At 40.0% G+C, this 27,903-nt stretch overlaps 1 protein-coding gene across 9 annotated transcripts in view; it reads left to right on the top strand.

The window, feature by feature from the left end:
* Nucleotides 1–27,903, top strand: part of EPHA5 (EPH receptor A5) — a 325,738-nt gene that overhangs the window by 70,249 nt on the left and 227,586 nt on the right. For 6 of the 9 annotated variants that reach the window (XM_040967111.1, XM_040967109.1, XM_040967112.1 and 3 more), the window contains exon 3: nucleotides 2,692–3,355. In XM_040967111.1, the coding sequence (XP_040823045.1) occupies nucleotides 2,692–3,355 (664 nt within the window). Of the gene's footprint in view, nucleotides 1–2,691; nucleotides 3,356–27,903 lie in introns of those variants that run through there. The other 3 variants (XM_040967117.1, XM_040967116.1, XM_040967115.1) reach the window with 1 other exon arrangement.

The following is a 27,903-nucleotide window of genomic DNA, read 5'->3' as shown; positions in this document are numbered from 1 at the left end:
TTGGATTTGGTGAACCACACTGGCAAAAACACTCAGATTCTGACAACCAAAGGTGCCTTGGTTCCCTGGATGTTTGCACTGGCAGGGAAAGTGAGTTGTCCAGGTTAAAATCTTGGAATGTGTTGATACTCCTCTTGCTTTTACTTGCTAACAAGAAGCTGCTAAACGAATAATGCAACAATTTATGTTACATGAGTGATTTAATGCATTTTATTTAAAATTCTCGACTTTCATACTGGAAAACTGTCATAAAAAGATTTGAAGTAACATTAAGGTAGATTTTGAAACCTTTCTTGGAGAAGAATGATTTTTTTATGCTTATGTCCGTTTTACTAATTCAAAGACATTTTAATGAATTTTATTCCGAATAAATGGCTTTTTTGTTTTCATTTGATTAGTTGAGATGGTCCTTTGCATGAAGCATTAATCATGACATTTAAGAGCCGTTTATAGTAAAGATATTGGTGAAAAAATGTAAGTGGTGTAATGACGTGATAAAATAGGAAGCTGACTTAGGAAATCACAGGGTAAGCAGAGTTTACATGCTTTTTGAGAGAGGTCAGAGATTAAATCAGAACATGAATACTGTACATTGCAAGATACCTGTAAATTGTTATGTCAGATATAATCTTGATGGCTACATTTCGGGAGCTTAGGAATTATATCTCATTATCACCTTTTATTTATTTGTGTCACATGAAATCTAAAATTTTGAGAGAGGCTAGTGAAGGTAAGATATTTGTTTGCATGCATCTTTGATTTCCCATTACTGACGTTTTTGTCAACCGAACAGGGTCAAGAACTAACAGTGTATTGCATTTCATGTGTAAAGAGATGAATGTGTTAAATATGTTATCTATAATATTTACTATCTTAAACTGCTCATTTTAAATTTATTGAAAGTTAGCATGATTTTAATGCTGTGTTACATTCGAACATTGACGATTGAAGTAAAAGTTATATGTACTTTTTATACTCTCAAATTCTAAAAAGACTTAAGGAATTTTTTATGCTATAATGACATCATTATGAAGAATAAAAATTTGGTTCCATACTGTTGAAGAAATCCTCATAGCGCATTGACTTTCTCAGTATTGGAGTGTTTCTCTTTAAAGGAGGACGCTTGTATCTCCTTACCTGGATGACATTTTTGAAGCTGTGTAAGCCATAGTTATTGTTTTCAATGTCTGATGTGCTTCCAGAAATCTTCAGCTTGTTGTGCATTGAATAGCACATTGTTAAGGCAGAATTAATGCATTCCCAGGTTGTAACAAGAAGTCAGTTATTTTGAGATGACAGGATCATCTTTTATCAATCTACAATTTTGAAAATTTTACTTCTTTTTATTATCATTTTTTTTTCATTTTATGATACAGTTCCATAGGCACGTGGGATTTCCCTTATCCCTTCCCCAACCCCCCCCCCCCACTGAGTTCCCCTATATTATTACTATAGTATAGTTCTTCATAAACAGTCATATGTCCATCACTGGGGGCATGGACAATGGCAGAGAGTCCAGCATCCTATTGTCAAGATACAGTAAACAATTTCATTGGGAGTCCATCTTTATTTTGGAAATAGAGATGCGTACTGCATTGTATCCTCACATCTGGATGTGATAGTCTCCATTACACAATTACTGTACGTCCCCTTAAATGAAAACTCACAATGCAAAATCAGCGGGAAGAAAAATAGAAATTTACAATGCCATAAAGTTAAGTAGCATGCTACTAGATATGTTAGTCTCCATTAAGCCATTGCTATACATCCCCTTAAATGAAAAGCCACGATACAAAATCAACAACAGGAAGGAAAAATAAGTTAGCAACACCATGAAATAAAATAACATGCTACTGAATGAGTAGTGTGTTGCTGAAGAAACATAAAAAAACTCTACTATATTTCTATATCTGATAACAAATCAATGAATAAGCCTTTAACTATTGAATTTCTGTTGGGGTATTGAGTAGATGGGTTCAATGAAATATCTATTATTAATTTTAAATTTATGAATTTTGTATCAGTTTTTATTACAACATTAATTTGTTATTTTTAACTTGACAGGATGAAATAACTGGCTGTTTGAGAACATTAAAATTTCTTCCTCTTTCCCACATTTAGTTATTATAGAAAACTTATAATTTTATAAATTGTTCTCCTCTTTCCCATAATAAATATTGTCTCCACTATTTGTTCCCCTGCTTATTATTCTTCCAAATATATACTTTCTTTGTTCTTCTCATTAACCTCATTCATATTCAATTTTCTTTTCTCTTTTGCTCTGAAATGCACATTTCTACTGTGGAGCATATCAGTCAATCCTATACGTTCATCTTTGGTTTATGGGGTGTAATGAAAGATGCAAGTTCTTAACTTCAAAGGGAAAAATTAAAAAAAAAGTGATTTATTTTCTCCCAACATGTTGTATTGACCTTGTTGTCTCAATGCTGTACTTCCAGAAAATCATAATAAGTATTAAACAAAACCACAAATGGATTTCAGAACTTCTTTACATCCAAATAGCTGATTTTTGAATTTCAGTTTCTGTGACATTTCCTGACAAATCTTTGTGTGCATGTCAAGGCTCGAGGCATTTGTGTGGCTTATTCTTCCTTGTGATGTGTTTTTGTGATTGTTCCCGGTTTCCTTCCATTTATTTGAATATTCATCTTTCTCATTTTTGTTGTGCAGTGGGAAGAAATTGGCGAAGTGGATGAAAACTACGCCCCTATCCACACCTATCAAGTATGCAAAGTTATGGAACAGAATCAGAACAACTGGCTTTTGACCAGTTGGATCTCCAACGAAGGTGCTTCTAGAATTTTCATAGAACTTAAGTTCACCCTGCGGGACTGCAACAGCCTTCCCGGAGGCCTGGGAACCTGCAAAGAAACTTTCAATATGTATTACTTTGAGTCCAATGATGAAAACGGGAGAAGCATCAGGGAAAATCAGTACATCAAAATTGACACCATCGCCGCTGATGAGAGCTTTACAGAACTTGATCTCGGTGACCGCGTCATGAAGCTGAACACGGAGGTCAGGGATGTGGGGCCGCTCACCAAAAAGGGCTTCTATCTTGCCTTCCAAGACGTCGGTGCTTGCATTGCTCTCGTTTCTGTGCGTGTGTACTATAAAAAGTGCCCTTCCGTGGTGCGACACTTGGCTGTCTTCCCCGACACCATCACTGGAGCAGATTCTTCGCAGTTGCTGGAAGTGTCAGGTTCCTGTGTCAACCATTCAGTGACAGATGAACCTCCCAGGATGCACTGCAGCGCAGAGGGGGAGTGGCTGGTGCCCATCGGGAAGTGCATGTGCAAGGCCGGGTACGAAGAGAGAAATGGCACCTGCCAAGGTAAGACTTGCCTGCGGTTTCACGGCGGCCACGTCCCTCACTTCCAGCGTGTGTGCGCTTCCACCCAAGGTTGTGAACTAGTGATCTTTTACTCTGTTAATCTGTGGAGAGTGTTTCTCTTGCACGCTGATTTCTGTCTTTTCAAAAGCACTGCATGCCTGGCAGTGATCAAAAACTTAGTGCAGTAATTTATTGGCTCTGCATAATCGATACCCGCGGAGTTTCACTTTGCATTCGAAAGTTTTAGTTTTGAATGATCCGAATCAAGGAATTAAATACCTTGCACCGCTTGGTTATTGTTTGCTACTGTTTAATTCCTCTCCATGAAGCTGTTTGCTGCACTTGACTTACTGTATGAAATTCAAAAATGAAGGTTCTTTCCTGAGGTTTGTTTTGGCTTACTTTTGAAAACTCTTCAGAAGTGAGTTCAGCCATATGAACTTCAGGGCAAAACATTTGTAAGCTCACCGGACTTAGTTTATGGTATTTGCATGTGGCTGCTGTTACATGCTTGCTTTTTAAAATCTACAGATCCATTTTAGGAGCATAATAAGCCGCGCCCCACAAAAAGAGCTACTTGGTGATAGAGCCAATGGGCAAATGCTGTTTCAAAGCAATTTGCCCTTGGAGACTTCTTTTCTGCTTTAATTTTTCCTTTAAATTGAAACTCGACCATGCATGCCTCCCTATTCATTTGATGGCTCCTCGTTTGGCCGCACTGTGGTGAGTTGCCTTTTAAACTTGGATCCTGGGGTTTTCTGCAACAGGGTAACACTTGATGTTTGAGCAGAGGGAAGCCAGCTTTTGGGGAGTAAAGTAGCTATTTCATCCCATTAAAAATAATCATTTTTTTTTTCTGTGAGCCCAAATCGTATTTTATGTGACATGTTCGGGCTTTCATGTGCATCATTTGGGGCCAGTTGAATACCGACCTGGTGCCTTGGTCCCACCCTGTGCCCCATGGCCTCTTTTGTCGGGATGCCGCTTGTAGCATGTGAGTCGACTCGCCTGTTCGCCTAGTGTTGACTGCAGATGGAGCATAGATCCAGAGAAATGAAACAAGTAAAATCGCTTGTACATTTTCATGAATTTGGTTAATTATTCTTGCACTTAAGTTTCCTCTTTGAGCACCAGCTTCAATTTGGCATTTTTTGCTTTGCTCTCTAAATGAATTCACTTTTTCAAATAGAACACAACTGCCTGCACTGGATTTAGAAACACACACACACCTGACAGTCCTCTCAAATTAACATTATGTTTCTGAACTGTGTGTAAGGCTCTCGGTGAAATGAATCACAGCTTTTTCCTGATTGCATTTAAAAACGTTAACTTTCATTTTTGAGCATTACAGCTGGTTCAGTTCAGGTTCAATGTTAAGTGAAGAAATCCAAATCAAGAATTATAAGATCAGGGCCATGAACCTGTTTTAGTTTAAAATAATGTAAATATAAACCATGATTTACATTTCAAACATTTACTTAATAGTATTGTATGGCAGCGTGCTATAGTTGATTACTTGTTCATACCGTTTTGTGGAATTCGCGAGTGACTTTTGCTTTCGTTTAGGTTGACAGAGGAGGAGAGAGAGAGCTGTAGTTATGGAGGACAGAATTTGCGCAGTGTGATTAGAACAGTTTCCTGTGCCTATGAACTATATCGTGATGCTAGTGTTTTGACAGAATGTTAGTGCGAGCATTCACACACTTCCGCGTTCTTGCTTGCACTTTCCTAAGTAGGGAGGAAGTGCTGAATTGTGAGACAGTGGGCTTAACTGAGGAGTGTGCACTGTAGCCCACTTTACTGAATTACCGTGAACTCCAGCTGTGGGTGACGGGTCGTCTCTAGACCACACAGCCCAACAAGTGTGGTGTACAATTGAGGCTCTGTGAATCTTGATGCTGTACAGTAAACAGTGTATGCCATTGTAGGCATACAACGCAAAGTACTTAAAACATTTAGTGAGTAACTCAGTGCAAGCAAGTATCTGTCGGGTGTTTGCTTTGGACAAGTATACTCTCTGGCTGTCTTTTTGTCTGTATGTAAAGACGTGCATGGGTGAGGACTGGGTGGATGAGGTGTGTAGGGTAAGTGCCATCCTGGCTCTGACTTGCACTGATCACCAAGTCTTTAGAACTCTACTTCCTGCGAAGGCAGACAGTTCAGAAGCATCTTTGCCATCTTCCTGGGCACTCAGTTTCAATCCTTCCTAAAATGTTTGTTGCAGGTCCACCAAGTTCTCTCTTAAAACCATCTACTTCTGCTTCCTTTGTCCTTCAATTTAGCAGCCTGCCTTGCTAAAATTTTGTTTTTCAGATTTAATGAATGACTAGAAATTTTGATTTTTGAACCATATCCGTGCTATCCATATCCATATCAATATCCATATACATCCTGTACATGCGCAGTCCTTTTCTTGCCAAGTATGCCCTGGGTCCTGCGCACATCCAGCTGTTTTCTTCAGGCTTAGTGTTTGTCAGTGTCCTACGGTCCAGGGTGGTTTTTACCCAGACTCATCCCAAAGTGAGCTCGGATCCCTCCCTCTGCAGTAGCCACAGCAGATTTTTTTTTTTTTCGATTTCCTAAAGGAAGTTTGTTTATTTTTTACTATTTGTTCTTTCATGATTTTATTTTCTTCCCCTGGAATATTTCTGCACTTCCTTTATGCCTGCTGATGATGTTGATCCTTCCCACCTGTGCTCCTGTATCTCTGCTTCGCTGACAAGGTCAAGGCTCGCTGGTGTTAATTCATTCAATCTCCCTGCGTAGAATTCTTTCAATGTACCATTTTGCAAAGGTTCGTTGATCAGCAACTGGAGTAAAGACTCTTCCCACCCCAGTTGTACTACAAAGTCCTTGATATCAGCAGTGATTGTTTTCATTTAATGAATGAGAAAGAGACCGAATCGCAACAGGATGGAGGTAGATTCCAAGGAAACAAGAGAGGCCGTGCGAAGTCCTCAGTCTTGGATTTAAAACACTGCCTTTTGTTGATTTATCTCACATTTGTATTGTTTCGTCTTGCTATATCTGAAATTCTTGTTGGTGTTCCTGAAAATTGACAAACATGTCTTTAAATTGAACCTTCCTTAATCCTATGACGATCAGACCATATTCTGAAGTTTGGATTATTAAATCACATGTGATTGACACTTCCTATATTAGGTATGATAAAGACCATCTCAGTGGATTTTCTACATATCAAAATATATTTATAGTATGACCTTATTCTCTAATGATATTTAATTACCCAGCTTCCTTGATAACCTCACTGTTAGGATTTAATTAAGAATATAATTATAATAAGAATCTGAGGTTTGAATATATCCGTTTTAATAGTTAACATAGTATATTAAAATTTGGTGGAAGATGACAGCATACTTCCATGCCCATGATCTGTTACATGTGTGGTGTATAATGGAGCTGACTGGTGTCTGAGAAGATGCATTTTCAGTGTTCAGGATGCTGGCTGGTCCATGAACACTTGGTCTCAAGCCACAGGATCTTGGAGCAGTGAATCAGGAGTCCTTGCTAATTCCACATCTCCTCACTTAACTTCTGTAAACACAGGTGCAGTTCCTTTCCTGTAATAATCTGGTTTTACCGAAGTACTCCCATCTCAATTTTACCAACTAAAAGTATAGTGTAGATTTGTTTTGTTAGTTTTAATTTTATGCCTGAATTTCCAGTAATGAGCTGCTGAAGTACACAAATTTATTTCTTTGAAATGTTCTTTATGTTGAGAAACAAAGCTTATCCCAAACCTATTTATCCAAGTATGTTTCCCTACTTGCTATTTATTATTCTTTCTAATGACATGTCTGCTATTTTTCTTCTCTTAAGAGACATGTGAAAAACATTTTTTGAATACAAAATGCTTAGCAAAAGACCCGTTTTGAACATTTCTGCTTGTTACTGACGTGAATGGTGTTTGACAGAAGTAATTGAGATCACATGAATCAAATGTGGCCTGCTGAGTTCTCTTGTGATTATGTTGCTGCCTTCCTCCGATGCAAGGCAAGCCCACTAATCTTCATCAGTTGCTAGTGGAATAAAGTAGTAATTTGAAATTAGCCTTAGATAATTATGGTTTCCCATATAGCAAAGGGAGGAAAGAGTTTTAGATTGTAGGTCACTGCCAGAACCAGCCAGAGCGAAGAAGGTATAGAGTCCATGCTAAGATGCAGGGTAAGGGCGAGGTCCACCTCAAGCACAGTGGGGAAAACGCATTTACTAATTGTCCAACTGGGAGATGATTGCACAGTCAGGAAAATGTACTGAAAATACCCAGCTGAAAAAGAGCCTTGGTTCAGAAATAGTGCACGTGCAGTGGGGAGCAGTATGCCCATCATTCATACTGTTGGCGCTTGGTTGTGACTGAAGCAAAGTTGGCTGGGAATATAATCAGTCAGGTGTTCACATAATTATGCAAAGATTGCCTAGTTATTTTTTTTATTAGTATTAGTATAAAAATGTCAAAGGGCATTGAATGTTGATTCTACTTAATATTGTTGATATATAAAATAAAAGAAAATGGATTTTAATTTGAAAACTTGAATAAATGATGGTAGTGGTAGTCGTGTGAGCTGTCAGTGATGTGTATGGAGGTTGATTTGTGTGTGTCTGTGCTGCTGTTGAAAGCGAGACTCCAAGATAATGAAATGGCCACGTCAGTGCATTTTTAGATGTCCCACATGAGAAATATAGAAGGTCTTTATTGTTAAAAAGAAATAAACTGATATGTGGCATTGTATGGGGTTGGTTCTATTAAGCTTTCAGACCATGTGCACAGTTGATTTTGTTTTTCAAAATTTACTTATGAGCTTGAATGGCAGTGTGACAGAGAGGGAAGAGGACACACACACACACACACACACACACACACACACACACACACACAGGTTTTTTCATCTTCCATCTTCTGGTTCACTTCTCAAATGCCCCCAACAGTCAGAACTGGATGAGGCGGGAGCCAGGAGCCAGGTATCCAGAGTACTTGGCCATCCTCTCTGCTGCCTTTAGGGTGTCTTCACGAAGAGCTGGCTGGGAATGGAGTAGCTAAGTCAGGAACTGGCTTTCTGGGACAGAGTGGCTGTTCCCAAGCAGATTAATGTGCTCAGCCAGAATGCCTGCCCGTTTTGCATTTTCTACACTGTGCTTTCTCAGCACTCACTGGCAGTCTTGGTAATTTGGGCCAGATGCTTTTCATACTGGTGATGGTGGTGGTGGCAGTAGCAGGGATGTTTTGCGCATTTGAGGATGGTTAGCAGTTTCCTTGGGCTGTACCCACTAGATGCAGCAGAATGCGTTACTACTAATTTTGACAGTCAAAAATATCTTCAGATATTACCAAAATTATACTGAGTGAAAATTATTCCCGATTGACTACAGCTATTCCAAATATTCACTGTCTCCAAATGAACAGGTGAGCCACTGAAACTGTGTTCATGGAGAGCTTCGTGAGCTGGTCACCTTTGCAGCGTGAGCATGTTTACTTGTCCCAATTTCACAGAGTGAAACTTGGCAGTGTGGCTAACTGAACTTGAATGTGATGGGAAGCAGGTTGCCTGTGATTGGCGGTATGAACTGCTAATTAGCATAGATTCTGATTCAGGCTGCTTGCCTTCCAAACCTATGTGTGCCAGTTCTCAGCCCTGCATCCCTGTGCATGTTCCCAAATCTGTCTGCTAATGAATTTTCTCTCATTTAAACTCTTCATGGAAATCTTGTGAGCTAATACCTGAAAATTACTTAATACAAGGCCAACCATTTTGTTCTTAATTCAGTTAAAATGGGCCGTTTCTTATGTTTATCTTTATGTATCTATATCTACATCTATGTATGTCATTAAAAAATAAAATGTACTGGTAGGGATATGTAACTTCCATTATGAAAGGGCATTCCCAATACATTTTTATCTAACCAGGTATATACACCTAACTATGCATATTCTTTAGCTATTTCATGCACCACATGAAAATCCTACATTTGCATTTTGAGTGAACATGCTCTATAAATATCATAGGTCCTGCTTTATAAGGATTGTGTTAGGAATTCAAAGCTGAAAGAGCTGTTACTTGGGTGGCAGTTTATCCTTCATTCCTCAAGTTACCCTATAACAGGGCACTATAAGCTACCAGTGCAATTTCTGTATGCTGGGAACACAGCACGTCCGGTTGACATGAGTATGAACTCCCGTCTCCAGTTCCAGTGAAGGGGAAATCTTGACATGGTGTGAGTAGTTGGAGTTCAAGTGAGCTATTTTTTACAGGACAGGGGGAAAGATTTATTTCTTCTCTGTGGTCGAATCTTCACATGAGCATGGCTGAGCCAACATGTAAGAAATGCGGGAAACAGGAGCTTCCAGTGCAGAAATCTGGTCTAATACGTTAATTACGTGTCTCTGTTGTTGCTTTTAAAAACTGTATCATGCTAGTTTCTTTAAATGCATTGAAATATAAAAATATAAGAAATTTAAAGTGTTAATTTCTGATTTTCCATGTAAAAGTTGTTCTGAGTTCACACCTAAGATGAAACACACACATTTCAAGTGTGAAGTGGTGACCTCTTGATGGATGGAATCGGTGCGTGCACGGTTAGTTGGACATTATTATACCTTTTTTAAAAAGAGGACCTGGATATTGTATGGATCCAATGAGAGCAGTAAATTGGTGAATTTGTGGGTAGAAAGAGAGGATGTTTTGGCAGTGAAAGAGAGAGGAACCAAAGCAAGGGTCAAACTGATGACTTGAATTTGCATTCTCACATAAAAATAGGAATGTGTTAGTGCAAATTCTGAGTATCTGTCTAGCCACCTGTCTGTCTTCTCAAGCATCACACATAGTTGTAGTTTATGCTTGCAAGAGTTGTGAAAACAACTGTGCACGTTTTCCTTTAGGAAGGTTTCTAGGACGTTTTGTCCTGGTGAAGACTGCTCCATTGTATGGCTTTGCCAGTGGATTCCAGCACCGACGGCTTGGCGTTCCTTGTGATCATACACATGGAGAGTTAATGATGATTTCATTCTCAAATACACTTGGGCAAAACATGCATTATCACAGATTAAGGTAGAAAGTTGCTCCTATACGTTTTAATGACAATGACCTCACGAAGATCTTTACATATCTATATTCTTGCATGTTTTAATTGATATATTTAGAAGTGGCTGAAAATCAAATTTAAAAATGCTAGAAAAATAAAGCATAGTCCGTTTGTCTTATGTCTTCTTCTTCTTATTTAGATAGCAAGAAAAGGATTTGTATAAATTCTGATAACATGAATCGGTGGAGTCATCATGAGCAACATTATATGGGAAGAGAGATTCAGTACTGAAAAGTTAGAGAATGTATGTTCACAAATATGTTCCTGACAGTTTCAGTTTCCACAACTGTAAATCAAAAATGTTAGCAAAAATGATAAGAAGCGGGCCCAGCGTGGTGGCGCAAGTGGTTAAAGGTCCTCGCCTTGCACGCCCGGGATCCCATATGGGTGCTGGTTCTATCCCGGCAGCCCCGCTTCCCTTCCAGCTCCCTGCCTGTGGCCCGGGAAAGCAGTCGAGGACGGCCCAAAGCTTTGGGACCCTGCATCCGCTTGGGAGACCCGGAAGAGGCTACCCGGATCAGCATAGCATGGGCCATTGTGCTCACTTGGGGAGTGAATCATGGGACGGAAGATCTTCCTCTCTGTCTCTCCTCTCTGTATATCCGCCTTTCCAATTAAAAAAAAATGATAAGAAGCAAAATAGCTAATATCTGCATACAATGAATAAATATGAGACTCCCGGCATCGGATGGATGTGTGGAAAGCATTAGGAAATGTTTGGGTGTTCAGGCAATTCAGGATACTGTGCTTTTTGGGAAACAGGCCTCAGGTCATTCCCTTGTGTTTGGTAGATGTGTCACAGCAGGAGTGAACCTGACAGAGCCTTACCTGCCCTATCTGTGGAATGTTACATGCTGTAGTATGCACCTGTAAAGTGTGAATTTAAATCACATCATGTTTGCCTGCCAAGGAGTGTTTCCTGTGCTAGCCATCTTGGAAAACCCTGGCAGTACGGGAGAAATGAAAGATCTTAGTCCCAACCCCGGAAATACTGAGTCTAAGACTGCGTTGTTGGTAGCAGGGTTCTTTTGACCTTTGATGTGCTGATACAAATTTTACAAATTTGGAAGATGAGGTATGTGTGAAAAAGATCCTATCACTGCATAAAGTACAGCATATACTTATGCTGACTGCTTTGTATATGTCACAATCCTGCACTAACCACAGCGTATAAGACCTGATTTAGTCATGTCTGTGCTCCCCTCAGAATGTTCTGTGATGGTTTTCTTTTATAGATTGTAATTATGTAACTTTCACTGTATTGATCTAATATAATACTGTGTTTATTTTTTAATATTTGAATCTTGACTTAGGATTACCTTTTTACTGTCTATTCTTTGTTCATTACCATAAATAGACAGGAATTGTAAGCTGGGAGAAAGAATCAAAGCGTAATCTCCCCCATCTGTGTTTCTTGTTTGTTTCCCCTTTGGTTTCGGATCGTCTTACTGCCTCATAGAAGGGCCTCACATGATTTAGCATTCCCTCCGCTATGCCTCGTTCGGACACAATTTTATCTGATTGCTTGTGTGTCCAACTATTTTTTTTTATTATGTTTTTGACAATCTTTACATAGTAAATTAGGATAAAAAGATTCAAGAGCTATAGGAAAGTGGGTAAGACTATTATTTCCATATTGTTTCCTTCATGTTTAAAGGGGGATATTAAGGGAGAAGGCCCACCCAATTTCCCACCCTCCCCAGGTCCTGCATGTAGGGTATGCTCCGAGGTTCTTGCTCAAGTGGTTTTGATAGTTCAACAGTTACGAATTGCTGCCAGTCACGCCACTCCAGGCACGATGAGGTCTTTGAAGAATCTACTGATTGACATGGTCCATCATAGAGTCTCCATTTGCCCTGTGTTTTGCTGCCAACATATAGCTGAGATGGTTGATTGACCTGTTCTGTCTTCTCTCGTTTCTTGGTTAGGGTTCTGAGTCCAGCATTTCGATTGGGGACATCTCCAAAGAAACTTTGTCTGAGGTGTTCTCAGAACAGATTCTTGAATGTGCTAGCAAGTACAGGGCCTGGCACAGTCCATGGCCCTAATCAGCTGGTGGTTGCGATTGTTGGGTTGGTTCTGTTTTCAGCCCCGACTTCCACTGGAACCAATGGGTGTTGCAGTCCATCCTGGTTCTGCCCAGCACATTCTTGGCCCTCACATAGACCAGTGCGAGCTGCAGCCTAGTTGGAGGTACTCCTAATAACCCCCACCAGCCCGTTCCTACCCTGGTTTGCCAGCATATGTAGCAGTAGTCCAGTCTGTCCCACACCCCATTCCACCCCAGCCCCTGTCCTGGTTTTCGTGCCCTCCCATTGAAGTGGTAACCGAAGAGGGAGGAGCCCACTATTTCCCTCCCAGGCCTCTCCCACTCCTGGATTATGCACTCTCAGGTAGTTCTGTGGTTTGACTTGACAGAACTAGCCCCCAGTGCCAGCTAGCATGTACAGGGCCTGGCGTCCAACTTTAACAAAGCTACACAATCATTCTACACAATATCATGGCTGGCATACAGTGGACCGGTTTCGATCGTATTGCCTCGTGCTGGCTGAGTTGTCGATCTTTCTCATAAAGCCTCCCAGGTGATGATGAGTACACTCAAAACTGGGAAGTGTTGTGATATTTTAGCGTGCATGGATTAGTAAGAATCTGTGCTCCAGAACCTACTGAGTTAGATTCCAGAAGAATATGACTGTTGTCCCCACCGTCACTGTCACACTGCCTCTTTGGGCTCTCCATCAGTCGGTGGCCGGCCCTCTAAACTGTGTCCCCTTGAGGGGGAGGTCAGCTCTTTAAGATCACAAGCTCTCTTCCTCCTTGGTGCGAGGCTGGGGTCCTGGGCCCGGACAGGGACACCCATGTGTGAGGCAGCAGCTTTGCCAATGGTCACCCAAGGCTTTGCCTGTTTACTGTTGCTCTGCCTTCTGGATTGTCCTTCCCAGATTGTTAGTTTTTTTATTTCTTCTGGTTTCCTTACGCTTAAATATAACATAATGAAAAGAACCTCAAACTTGATTTTATTTATTTCAGGATTTCTAGGTGTTCCATCTGGAGGATTTTTTAGGTTTTCTTACTTCTGTCAAGTTATTGGAATTGGAAGCATTCTGCAAAATAATCAGTTCTAAGGCATGCAGTGCCCAGATATCAATCCCTTACTTTTAAAAAACTGTGGCCATACAAAAATTGTGGATATATAATACTTTCATTTGAACCTTCTTCATACTAAAGTGAAAGATATTCATCATGTAAAAAATCAGGATGTTTTATGAAAAATACTTCTCATTTATGCTGTATTCAACACTCATCTTCATTATGTATTTAATAAATCACCAAAAATAGTTAAGCTGTTTAAATATTGGAAAATTAAATAATGCTTCTGGTTTAGTAAGATTGTTATTTTAACAGAAGAGGTTTATATAATTTTCTTATAAATATTTCTTATAAATATTTTCTTATGAAAATAAACATTTCTAATAAATATTATTATAAAAATTTGGCAAGAAGCATTAGGAATAAAATGATTTATAAGACATTAGCATACCTTTAGTTTCTTCATATTCCTTCTTTTTTCTGTGATCAGATGCTCTCAAACTTTATTCAAAACACAGTATTTTAAAAATTCAGAAAAAATATATCTTGGCATTGAGAATGGAACTTAGAAGTAAGTTTGTGAAACGATACATTTTTAAAACTAGTCTAAGGAAGGTATACTTATAATCATTTTAGCATAAAGAATCCTCAGTGATAGCACAAGTCAAATTTTACTTCGTTTGTCAGCTCAGCAATTATAATCAAATCATGTCAAAAAGAAAAAAATGTGAATTTAAAGTGCTATGGTAATATTTTTATTGCAATAAGATTAATCATATTTAGTGGTATTTACAAGTTCAGATATATATTACAGACAAAATCTTAATAATTTGATACGTTGTATCAGCTGTTGCTCAAATAAGTAAAAACACAACAGTCCTTTGGAGAATAAGGAAATCTTCAAGGCGGAGGGAGGATATGGTGTTATTTGCACGATGTATGTAGTTTCAATTTTCAATTTTCTTTGTTATTTTTTTTTTATTTTTTTATTTTTTTTATTATTTTTTCATTGGAAAGGCGGATATACAGAGAGGAGAGACAGAGAGGAAGATCTTCCATCCGATGATTCACTCCCCAAGTGAGCGCAACGGGCCGATACTATGCCGATCCGAAGCCAGGAGCCTCTTCCGGGTCTCCCACGCGGGTGCAGGTTCCCAAAGCCTTGGGCCGTCCTCGACCACTCTCCCAGGCCACAAGCAGGGAGCTGGAAGGGAAGCGGGGCTGCCGGGATTAGAACCGGCGCCCACATGGGATCCCGGGCGTGCAAGGCGAGGACCTTTAACCACTTGCGCCACCGCGCCGGGCCCAATTTTCAATTTTCATAATTGAACATGTCAACTGAAGTTTCATGATGGCTAGCTAATTAGCAGGGATAATGAGGCTTGTGGTTGAGTCGGGGGAGGAGTTTATGTGCAGGCTGTCACACTTTGTATTTTCAGTTTGGACAAGAGTCACTGATGTAAGTTTAGACTCCGTTCTGCTTTTATTTCTTGTACTGTAAAGCTCCACTTAGCCCCCTGATTGAGCTGTAGTCTGTAATCACCATCGTGTACGTCATCAACCTGAGTAGGTGCACTTTGTGATAAGATGGAAGATGTTCTGAGCTTCATCTGTACACATTTAGTAAACCTCCTGAATAGATTAGTCTGGAAAACTACCTCTTTTGAGTGGTGCATAGAAAACTAGCTAGTTACCTAACTCATACATGTAGCTTAATTTTTTGTTTGTTAGTATCAATTTATCTAGCTCATGCGTGCATTAGTTTATGCTACCCATACGAAAACAGTCCTGTGTAAACTGAAGTTGTATCAATTTATTGCTTTGGAACTTGAACATGTGCCTTCGTTCAGAGACATAGCAGTTATTACGAAGCAAAAGCCCCGGGGGTCACTAACTCTCATAGTTCTTGCTAGAAAGTATGTCACCAGCAACAATAATAAAAAAGTGAATTTCGAGCTTTCAAACGATCTCATAACTGGTTTTCTTTACATGAAAATGCTTTTGTATTCTTCATTATTTGTAGTCATTTGTGAGGATCACGTCTCCTCGCGTTTCATTCTCTTCGGCGTTTTAGTGCTTTGTCCGCATTTAAGGCTGGTCGGTAGTATTTCATCTATAAGATCTGAAGTGATTTGTTGATAAGCTTTGATCTTTTCTGAGCTTGAAGATATCCTGTTCATTTTAGTGCTGTGAAGGTGGAATTTAAAGAAGAAAAGGAGAAAAAAAGGGAAGAGCCCCAGTTTGGGGAAGTAACAATTAGAGCAAAGGATGATTTGACTGATGGATCACTCCATTTCTTTGATGGGATTATTAGCAGGGCTCAGGCTTGGAGAGTGAATGCCTCAATGATCGCGCTGTGTGTCTGTAACAGAATGATGACACGCTACTCCATATGCACAAGGCCTTCCCCTCTGATGAATGCAGAGGGTTTTGAAAGGATTCCGTTAGGATGGTTCTAAAATAAAGAATGGGATCATCACAATTTTATTTTCCATTGTTTTTTTTTGAATGGAAATTGTGTGAAGTGATTCCTGCCAGTGTTTCCCTGCGTCTCCCTCACACTTCCTTTCTTCGCGCTCTCCGGTGCTGCATCTATCTCACCATCTGAAGGCAATGTCATTTCTTGGCCCATGAACGCCTTCCTCATACTCACCCATCCCAGTGTTTTCCAATGCTAAAAGCTTCTTTTTATAGCAGCAGACTGACCTGTGTTATTTATTTATTTACGATTCTCTTTAGAAGGTTTTGTGTGTCATCTGTTTTTGCTCTCTTGGTTCAAGCATGATTTAATATGTCAACACTGGTTTGCTTAACGGCCTTTGATTGTCTTCCATCCTTGACTTAGAACCGGGCAGTCGCCTTGGCATACTACTGCCCAGACAAATGAAATGTCACAACAGTGAGGCTCCTTGCTTGGTGACAGCGGCAGGGAGGTGGGGAGAGAATTTCAACAGCAGCAACAGAGCCAGGGGAGGTCACGGTGTTTTGCGGGCCCACGCAGACACACTTGGGGAGACCCTCTTCCTTCATTCAGCTAAAAATAGATTAAATTACAAAACAGGGTATTTTTCCCCCACTGTGGATGATTGGCAAGCATCTGTTACCAGTTGCACTAAAGTAACACTCAATCAGAGCACTTTTTGGCTTGTTTGTTTGACTTCTTCCATACTTGTGTGTGAAACCCTTCATAGTTTCCGCTCTTAATACAGAATGATAGTACGAACCCAGCCCGAATGAGATTTCTACTGGCCCCTTAACTGAATGTTTTGTTTCTGGTTTCAAATGCTATGTTGGATTGTAAGGACTGGGGACTGATGAAGCTCAGACCTTAGCACAAAGAACAACTGCTCTTGGGTGCTGTTTGCCATGAAAGATTTCAACAGTCTCCCTGAGAAGTATCCCCAGGTCAGACGCTCAGGCTCCTTTGCCTCGTTTCTCACTGCAGTCATGTGCCAGCGTGTGACCTGACCATGTAGGGGTGTGGCCTGCCCCACGACCCCCCACTGGGGCACGAGGGAGCCCTGGGAAGTGGAACACACTCTGGTGATCCAGTCTTTGCCAACTGTTTATGCCTAGGCCTCTATGGAGGCTCTGAAGGGTGGTTTGCGTGACTAGAAGTGTCAGTGTTTCAATAATCTTAATTTTAGAGAGAAATAAATTCAGCTCACTAGATCCGTTGCAAATGATTACAGGCAAGTCAGACAAATGGAGACCATTAATAAAGTGCCTTGATGAGGCACTGAAAAAGAAGTTAAACATTCAGCAAGCAGGGTTGAGAAATCTGAGTTCTGCAATAATCTGATGAAAGTGAAGTCTTCGCCGAGGGCATTTTCAGGGAAAGCCTGGCTGGGTGTTCCCATGATGAGTTCTCTGGAGGATGGAAATTATTTTCATCTGAAGCTAGGACAGGATTGGGATTAAAGTCGAGGAAGAAAGAACCTTGTTTCTAGCAAAGACAAAAGTGGGCAAAAGAGGCTGGTCTGACTTTCAAGTGGAGTGTACAAGGCTGTGATACTCTTAAACTAATAGTGATCCAAGGACGGCCCCGGAGCTGAATGTCAGAATCGTCTGGCTTGTAGACCTTGGATGGCAAGGCGAAGAGGGTTGACGTGTGTGCGGCAAACTGCGCTGTTCGATGTTTTATTTATAATCCAGCTTTTAAGCCAGCCAACATACTGTGAGCCACAATTTCTGGGGCAGCTGAAGCTCAGAAGGTTAATTTTGCTAACATCGCACAGACTAAGATGAGAAAGTGACAAGCTGACGTCTGAGGGCAGTGTGTTTGTTTCAAGATCTGCAGCTCAACTCTGCATCCTCTGTTCTCTGTGAGGGTTTTAATTGCATCATCTCAGATCCTGTCACCTGGAAGCTTAAAGTGGCGTGTGTGAGAGGTGCACAGATGTGGGCAGGGGCACCGTGGAGGACCTGGACCTCCTATAGCTGTCTTTCTGTGCTTAGTCTCAGAAACTCACACTGAGGAAGTGGCAGGGCAATTCAAGGTGGGCCGGAGAATGGGCTGAGTAAGCAAGTGAGAGCAAAGGGACCCGGGAGCCTCGCAAAACCTGAGCAAGAACACACAGAATTCCAGCATTCTTCCTGACCTTGGCATTGGGACCCTGTAATGAGGTTTTACAAATAATCTGGAACCAAACTGGAATTTACCACTTTTTCTTAAAAAAGGGGTACATCCTTTTGGAACAGTTGACTGTGGGCATGAACTCAACACACATGCTTTTGAGATATGACCTCTGACTGCAGGTGAAGGCTCTGGCATGTGGCATCTGTTTCGGAGAGTTTGTTTGCTTGCTTGCTTTAATGATTTGGCCTCTGGAGTCTCAAAGTGGCGTGGTGCTTAAATCTGGTTTGGTTATGTTTTGTCCGTCTGTTTGTTTGTTTTTCTGTGTAGGGTGTGATGTAAGGGAGTAAAAGCCATGCTGTGTTGAGGCTGGTCAGGGTTCTCCCAGGAGTGGCATCCTCTGACCTCCCGGGTCAGGTGCCATGGTTCGATTTTCTGACTCCACAATGAAGACGCCAGGGGACTGTTCACCTCCGCATCAGTCTTGCATCTGGCATGGGGAGCAAGCTGTGTGGTGCTTTCTTGGAGAAGACTGGCACTCCGACACCCTCCTGGCAGCTGGGAGGCTGAGCAGAGCAGAACACAGGCAGAGCAGACTCCTTGCTATATGTTGCTTCTAGCCCTTGTTCAAACTCCCATGGAGCTCTGGTTTTTGTTTTTGTTTTGTTTTGTTTTTGTTTGTTTTTGCTTGTTGAATCATAAGGTCAGCGGTGCATTAAGCCAGTGGTTATAGACTGACCTGAGATTCTGATTTTACAATAATTAAAGAAGAAAATCAAGGAGAGGAGGATAGGGATTGAAGGGAAGAACCAGCAGTAAGGGAAGCCTGTTTATCTTAGAATTGTGTGTTTGAAATACAGGGCACCTGTTCTTTTATGTTAGTACAGATTAAAAAGGAGCAAGGCACAAAGCCAAACAAAAGCATCAGAAACACAGCACTGAACAGACTTTTCTCCAAAAACAAATGAACATGATTGAAAGAGTTGTTGCTTCTCTATGGAGTGGTGTGAGTTAAATGATCAGCATGATAGCAAGGCCTGAAGACTGGTCTACTGCAGCAAGCAGGCATGCTCAAGGAAAAAAGAAATTACTCGTGCGTGACCAGCCTCAGCTATATGTCAGCTGTGTAGAAAACACTTTATTTTGAAGATTGATCTGTTTGAAAGTCAGCCTTATGAGGAGAAGAGGGAGATGGCTTTATTTAAATTATTACCATGTAGAGAAAGGATTGAAAGGATTTTGTAGGAAGAATTCTTCCATACCTTGCATCCTTTGATTCATTCCCTGGGTTACAGTGAGTCATGGGTTTCATCCAGATCGCCACATGGTTGGAAAAGATCTAATTTTCCAGGTCATCTATCCCTGCATTCCCAGGCTGATGATCAGGGAGTGGGCTTGGAAATAGAGCAAGGAGCCAAGACACTAAGCGGTGCCCACATGGCATAACGTTATCACACACAATGGCACTCCCTGCCCAGACACCACAAAGGTTCATAGGAAACACTTAAACATCAACAATAATTCAGCTAGATATATTCTATTCTTTTTGTTGTTGTTGTTTAAAGCTTTTGTTTCTCTTTGTTGAAAGACAGATTTACAGAGAGAAGGACAGAGAGAAATATCTTCCATCTACTGGTTCAGTCTTCAGGAGGGTGCAGTGGCTGGAGCCGCACCTTTCCTAAGCCAGAACCCAGGAGAATTTTCCAGGTGTCCAGTATAGGTGCAGGGTTCCAAGGCTTCGGACCGTGCTTTTCCGGGCAGGCAGGGAGCTGGAAGGAAAGTGGGGCAGCCAGGATGTGACCTGGTGCCCCTGTGGGATCCTGGAGTGTGTCAGCTGAGGATTTAACCACTAGGGTATTGCACTGGGTCGTCTATTCTGGTTTATATTTTCAGAATGTTCAGTTTAATATTCTTTTCTCTTTCTTCTTTCTTTCCTTCTTTCTTTCTTTCCTTCTTTCTTTCTTTCTTTCTTTCTTTCTTTCTTTCTTTCTTTCTTTCTTTCTTTCTTTCATTCTTTCTTTCTTTCTTTCTTTCCTTCCTTCCTTCCTTCCTTCCTTCCTTCCTTCCTTCCTTCCTTCCTTCCTTCCTTCCTTCCTTCTTTCTTTCTTTCTTTCTTTCTTTCTTTCTTTCTTTCTTTCTTTCTTTCTTTCTTTCTTTCTTTCTTTCTTTCTTTCTTTCTTTCTTTCTCCTTCCTTCCTTCCTTCCTTAGTTCCTTCCTTCCTTCCTTAGTTCCTTCCTTCCTTCCTTCTTTCCTAAATTTAATAAATAAAGCTCAGTTTTTATAGCTATTTCAGAGGAAAATTTACAGCCAAGAGCAAGCATAAAAACACTTTAGCATTGATTTGATGAAAAACAACAACTACTAATTCTTTTTCTAAAATCACATACAAGGGGCTAGTGTTGTAGTAAAGCAAGTAAAGCTGCCATCTGTTACCCAGAATTCCACATGGAGCTGCTTATAAAGTCAGCAGCTCATTTCCAATTCAGCTCTTTTCTAATGTGCCTGGGAAGGCACTGGAAGATGGTCCAAGGATTGAGCCACTGCCACACACTTGGAAGGCCCAGAATAAGCTCCGGCTCCTGTCTCTAAAATAAATAAAACATCTTAAAAATACAAATTAAAGAACACATAGTGATACTATTTTTCAGAGAATCAATATAAAGGATATAATTATATTTAGATAGATGTATAAGTAATGCTGAAACAATCACAGAATAACTCAAGGTTATACAATTATTGTATACCTTGAATATGTTTACTTTTAGTGAAATCCATGTTATACTAAATTGATTGTAATTATAAAACAGTTGCTAACGTGTCCATTTCTATAGGAGAAAATTTCATGGTTTAGTGCAACGTATTTTCCATTGAACTTCCTCATTCTTTAAACCATGAATATAATCTAGGAATTGAGGGCGATATGAGCATACATTCAAATATCCAAGAAAACTCCCTCTTGACCACATGCTCTTTGCTTTCCTCTTTGTTTTTCCTTTTTTATTTTTTTCATCTCCTCTGTTATTTTTAGGAGACTCTGGTGTCATTCTGAAAATGTTCTCTTTCATATATTTTACTATATTTGAGTTAAAAATTATTTTTTAGAACTGAATTTGGTGCATTTGAGTCAAAATTCTTTTTAAAGTTGTATGTATTACTAGTTTTACACAAGGCCAACATATGTACCTGAGTGTTATGGAAAAATATGATTTTTCTATTTTTCCTTACCAGTTTGCTCCTGAGAGCTGATCAGAGCAGGTGTTTTTATGGTCTCTGGCAGAAATGCAGCTAAAGGGAACTGGGGTCTGCAGAAAGCCTCATGTTTCCCTTTTCTCCCCCAATGCTTCCTTTCTGTAATCACAGAAACAGAAAGAACTGTCTTGGTGTTTTTGCCATTTCATTCTTGTTGATACCAAAATGAGTGTATCGTGTTAAACTCATGAAAGTATTGCCTATATTGGTTTTTAAGTTTAATAAAACTCATTTTTAAGGAAGTGTTTGATCTTGAATACCTATGAGGTCTCAGTGCTGGGGAGTTAAAGCAAGGTGGTTCTTTTTTCTTTCTGCTTCTCCAATGCTTAGGATTATCTTCTGAAGCTACTTTGTTCTTGTATTGTTTTGATCACTTGTATTGTTTTAACCACTTCCGATTAAGTCGTCTTAATTTCTCTCTTTCTTTGGTTCTGTCAGCATTATAAATGTTCTCTAATATAGACACATTTCCATTGATTTCCATATCTTTGCTCCTTGAGAAAACCTTACATTCTTGAGAGGAGGCTCTGTCGGCTTTCATGTATTCAAGGGATGACATTTGTTCTTTTCATCCAGAGGCAAAGTGGAGGGGATGGATGGAACTGCGGTGACATCTAGGCGTTAGCTGAATCATGAATATTTGTGAGATGCACATAGAACATTTTATGTGCAATAAATCCATTTTTGTTGATTTCTGTTGTTGTTCTTCTGTCTGTAGTGGTGATGCTATATGCCATGGTGTGTGAGGTAGGTTTTGTGTGCCACACACTCTTTTAAGCACTCAAAGTTTACTGTGTAGTTAGATGCACACACCCACAAGCGTGCAGCCTATCAGGTGGGTGCTATTTTAATTTTTACAAAAAAAAATTGAGATCATTTTAACTTGTATTCTAGAGCTTCCATTTCTCTCTCTCTCTCTCTCTCTGTGTGTGTGTGTGTGTGTGTGTGTGTGTGTGTGTGTGTTTAAATCATTTGTTTGAGAGAGAGTGAGAGAGGGGCTTAGAGAGAGAACCACCATCTACTTGTTCACTTCTCAAATGTCCACAGCAGCAGCAGAGCCTGGGCTGGGCTGCAACCAGGAGCCAGAAAGTCCAGCGGGGTCACCCATTGGCAATAGGGTCCCGAATACTTGAACTATCACTTGCCACCTCCAAGGGCCACATTTCCAAAAACTAGATTGAGGAAGACGAGGCAGGAATAGGCCCCCAGACTCTGATGGGAGGTGTAGACACACAAAGTAGCAATTTAACCCAGTGCATCATAATATTTGTCCTTGTAACAATATTTTCATTGAATATTTTTTTATTAAAAAATGGCATTCAGACATGCTTTTTCTGATAAAGGGAGAGTATTTCCAGGATATTCCATGAAGAGCTACATTTGCATATAAGGAGACTACTGAAAGTAAACAATTGGTCAGGAACAAAGATAGCAAAAAAATTTAATCAAAACACTTTTAAAATCAAAGAGGTAGAAACATCTTTTTTTTTTTAAAGATTTATTTATTTTTATTGGAAAGTCAGATATATATAGAGAGAGATCTATCTTCCATCTGATGATTCACTCCCCAAGTGACCACATTGGCTGGTGCTGCGCCGATCCAAAGCCAGGAGCCAGGAGCCAGGAACTCTTCCAGGTCTCCCACATAAGTGCTGGGGCCCAAGGCTTTGGGCCATCCTTGACTGTTTTCCCAGGCCTCAAGCAGGAAGCTGGATGGGAAGTGGAGCTGCCGGGATTAGAACTGGTGCTCATATGGGATCCTGGCACGTTCAAGGTCAGGACTTTAGGCTCTAGGCCTTGGTGTCGGGCCTAGAAACTTCTTTCTTGCAGGTATTCAGTTTTGGTTCGTACTAATTTTTATTTGCTCTGCTATGGATACAGGCTAATGAGAACAGATGTAATTTGTCACCCTGGGGACCTCCTTGGGGACGGACACCTGTGTCAATCCACCTCAAATCTGAAAGAAGCAACATTAAATTCTTACCAAGGAGTATTTTCAAATAGGACTTGAAGTGTTGCTTTTAATTTTTTAAAATGTATCCAAATGACAGTACAATTTGTATAGTTTACATTCAATATTGACATTTTTAGCTGAGTTTCCATCTTGTTATGCATCACGGTTAGTTTCCATCCAACAGTGACTTGGTTGGATGGAAAGTATTATATTTAGAATCAATTGATGTTTATAGTTGAAACAAATATTTCCTGTAGGTTTTCCTTAACATGACCACTTATTTCTTATTACTGTGAGAGGAAGGAAAATTCTTACAGCCGTGAGTGGAGAGAGTGACTGTATACCATAGGGATTTACTGAGCTATTTATATCGCTCATGTGTTGACACTGTATTTGGGTTTTCTTAGATTAATATCTGGTATTATTATAATTTATATACATATATACAGGCATATTTAATCTACTTGTAAATATAGAAATATATGATTTATTTCATTATTTATGTAAAGAATGGTTGCAAGTCTTTCTCCTTTACCAATAAAATCGAACTGTACATTTCCTTAAAGGTGATAACCGCAAGCCAGAGGGAGCAGGGCTGGACCACGTTTAAATTAGCCTCACTGTTCTAGCATGTCTTCCTGGACTGCAAGGTTAATTAGTACCATAGGCAATATGCATTATTCATTGCTGCAATCAGCATTTCATTCTGCTGGGCCTTTATCCCCTACAAACTGTTGTTCCTCTCATTGCAAAACCTTGATGTGCTAGTGCCATATTTAAATTTACTGTATTATATTTGATATATACATGTGTGTATGCGTGTATGTATGTATGTACATATTCTGATTCCATTCCAATATAGAAAAACAGTAAGGTTAATGACCAACGTCCTCTAATATTTGATGAAGTTGAGACAATGAATGTTAGTCGTAATGGATTAGTATTTAGTTTTGTACCTTTAATTGCACCTTTAATTTAATTTGTACCTTTTCCTATCTTATAAAGAAAGCTTTAATAATGTTCTACTTGGTGACTATAGATTTTATCTAAGGTATTGATTTTTTAAAATAATTCCATATGAATAATTGCTTATGTTTAGGGCAATTACTGAGAGCAGAGATTTTTTTTGAGATTTATTTATTTTACTGCCAAGTCAGATATACGGGGAGGAGGAGAGACAGAGAGAAGATCCGTGGTCGCTGATTCATTCCCCAAATAGCTGCAAGGGCTGGAGCTGAGGCAATCCAAAGCTGGGAGCCAGGAGCCTCTGGGTCTTTCACGTGGGTGCAGGGTCCCAAGGGCCATCCTTGACTGCTTTCCCAGGACACAGACAGGGAGCTGGGTTTTCTGGCATTAAAACTGGTGCCCACATGGGATACCGGAGCATGCAAGGTGAGGGCTTTAGCCACTAGGCCACAGTGCAAGACCCCAGAGCAGAATTTTTTTTTTTTTGTCTACTGCTTAGCAGCAGGCAGAATTGACCTCTGGCCTAAATATATTTCTAAATGAATTTAATGTACATGCATGTGCATTTTAAATAATTATGCATGTTTATTGACTATTATGTTGTTTTTCAGTTAAACAGAAACAATGAAGTGATTTTCCTCAGTGCCCACGCATAGATGGTTGTAACGGAAGGTATTTGTCCTAGTTGCCAGGACATCTGTGTCACAGACTGGGGTGTCTGGGTTCAAATCTTGACTCTGGCTCTGGAGTCCAACTTCCTGCTAGTGTAGATGCAGCATGGCAGGTGGTGCCTGAAGAAATTGGGTCATTGCCACCCGGTGTGGCAGATGGGAGCTCTGTTTGTCATTGCCTGCCTCTGTTCTCCGTCCGTCACATAAATTAAAACAAAACAAAAAAAGATTTGTAAACAACAATGTTAGAACTCTTGACGATGTGTCTCATGACGAAGAAATAATTTGTTTAGAAATCTGCTAATTTCATATTAAAGTTTATGTCATTTGTTTAATTATCCTTAGCCTGCCTTTCATTTTTAAAGAAGTAAAACACATAGAATATGTCTATCTTAGAACCAAGTAAAGATTTTAACTTATTGCAGTAAAGATGAGCAAGAATTTTTAAAAGCACTGCGGCTGATACATTTTAAAATTCATCTTTGTTCTGCACAAATGATATATTCATCTGTGTGGTGAACAAATTAAAAGAAGCCATTGAAGTTTGAAGCCAAAATCTTGAGACTGAGGGTATAAATAATTAGTGATGTTTGAAATATTCAAACCATCACTGCTTAGAGGAAAGTGGCTTTAGGAATGCCGCGTTCATGACTGGGTGGGCTTCCGCGTTTGGCCATCAGGATGAAGCTGACTTTACAGAAGAGGAAACATAACTTCCCCTTCATCTTCGTTAAGTCCTAGCTCAGATCCCTGTAACACAAGATTGGTTAACAAGAAAAGCAAACAGAAGGGAATTAACATGGATGTCTCCTGGATATCTGGGAAGAACCTAATTTAAAATGCGTAAATCTTGAACAGATACTTAAAACTTGGATTTACGTGAATCTTCCAAAAGTTCATGGAAAACGCATGGCATGCAGACACTTTCCATGCGGTTCAAAACTGCTTGTACCAGCAATTTCTTTTTAAAGATATTTTATTTATTTTTATTGGATAGACTGATATACAGACAGGAGAGACAGGAAGATCTCTCCTCTGAGTCACTCCCCCCAAGTGACCACAATGGCCAGGGGTGAGCCAATTCAAAGCCAGGAGCCAGGGATTTCCTCCAGGTCTCCCGTACGGGTGTTGGGGTCCAAGGCTTTGGGCTGTTCTGAACTGCTTTCCCAGGCCTCAAGCAGTGAGCTGGATGGGAAGCGGGGCTTCCGGGATTAGAGCCGGCTCCCATATGAGATCCTGGCACATGCAAGACAAGGACTTTGGCCACTAGGCTACAAGCTGAGCCTGCACCAACAATTTCAATTCTTTATTTCCATGATCTATTTTTAGTTTACACCAAGAGCGTCTTTGGCAAAGTACGTTTTTAGAAGTGACCACATAAAGCAAAGCACTTGAAGCTCTATGCTACGGAAATTGTGTGAAGGCAAAGAAATTGGGGGGGGATGTAAACTTAGGTTGATAACGTTTGTCATGTGGAGCCCTCTGGTACCATATCTGGGCTGATAAGTGTGCACTGTTGTTTTTAGTGGAACAGCCAGGACTTGAACCTGTGTTCTTGTGGGATGCTAGATAGCATGTGGCTCATTACACTGCACAACTCTGGTCTGCAGAAGTAGCATCTTATTCTTTGTTGAATAACCAGTAGTTTCACTTGTTTCAGTTACTTCCCCTATAAATCCAAGTTCCTGGAATAGTGTGTTTGGTCCTTAGAGGTGTGTTCTTGAGATGTGCAGACAGCCTGTTTTTGTTGGTTGTCAGTTACCGCACTCAGAAAGCAGAGTTCCTCATTCAGTCTTTGTAATTGACACATCGGTGATTGGCAATAAAAAAGGAAGTATTCATCTTTGAATCAGAGTAGTCATCACAGCACTTATTCATTGTTGAAACAGAGTAAAACAATAAGCACACATGAGTCTCCTTAATCCAGCAAACCTGAAAGCTGTTTATACCAATTGTGGGGAGATGCATTGAGCAATGCGTGCATTTAAAATTCTGATTTAATAAGTGCAGTGAGTGACAATTATCTCTTAATTTTGTCATTGTGTTAATGTGAGACTATAATTAATTATATATAGCAACCTATTCTAAATGTAATTCAGCATACATTTTTCTTTTGATATTCACGAGTCTCATAGATGCTGCGCTCCCCTAATCTAGAGACAGCCAACGAAGATGTGTTTATGCTCCTCATGAAGTCCCCTGCAAGCCAAGCACACACAACCTCCTTCCTCCCCTCCAGCCTCCCATACATGACCCAGGACAAACAACACTGACAGCATGACTAAAGTGATACACCGGTAGAGATTCCATTGGCTCATGCCTGTTTGCTTATTTATGTATTTTTCAGTTGCAGCAAAAATAATTACCTGAAGATGTTTTGAATAATTTATTTTTTAATCCCCCCAAAGTAACACACCTGTTGGTTACAAAGCTAAATTCTCATGTAGCAATTTCTGTGTTAGATTAACATTTTGAAACATCAAATACAAATCATTTCTTACATTAAACTGCATTCTCTAATTTAAGGTGTCATTGAAAATGAAATTACTATGGTGTTTGATTATTTCCAGAAACATTATATTACCACTCTCAATAACATACTCTAACACTTTATGATAAGGGAATCAGTATACAAGGCTGGTAAGAATTTTATGGCTGGAAACATGTAAGAATGTGTTATAAAGGCTTTTATTTATTTGTTTTTCTGAAGTCCAATTCTTGTCTATTTTTTTAGTTTGTTGCCAAATTGCTGTCTAGTGCTCATGTCATCAACATATTTATCATGAGCCTCCAAGACATGTTTTCAAGAATGTCCTTTTTGCCCCACCCTTTTGAAAAATTGAACACCATACTTTTGTTTGCAATAGTGATGATCTTCTTATAAATAAAATCGGTTTATGTGCATGGTTTCCATGCTTAATTTTGTACAGGTTTGCAGTTCTT

The sequence above is a fragment of the Ochotona curzoniae genome, unplaced genomic scaffold (assembly GCF_017591425.1).
Source record: "Ochotona curzoniae isolate NIBS_2020 unplaced genomic scaffold, NIBS_Ocur_1.0 scaffold_4506, whole genome shotgun sequence".
NCBI lineage: Eukaryota > Metazoa > Chordata > Mammalia > Lagomorpha > Ochotonidae > Ochotona > Ochotona curzoniae.
Note: the sequence above shows the minus strand (reverse complement) of the source record. Positions and strands in the feature narration are given on the sequence as shown.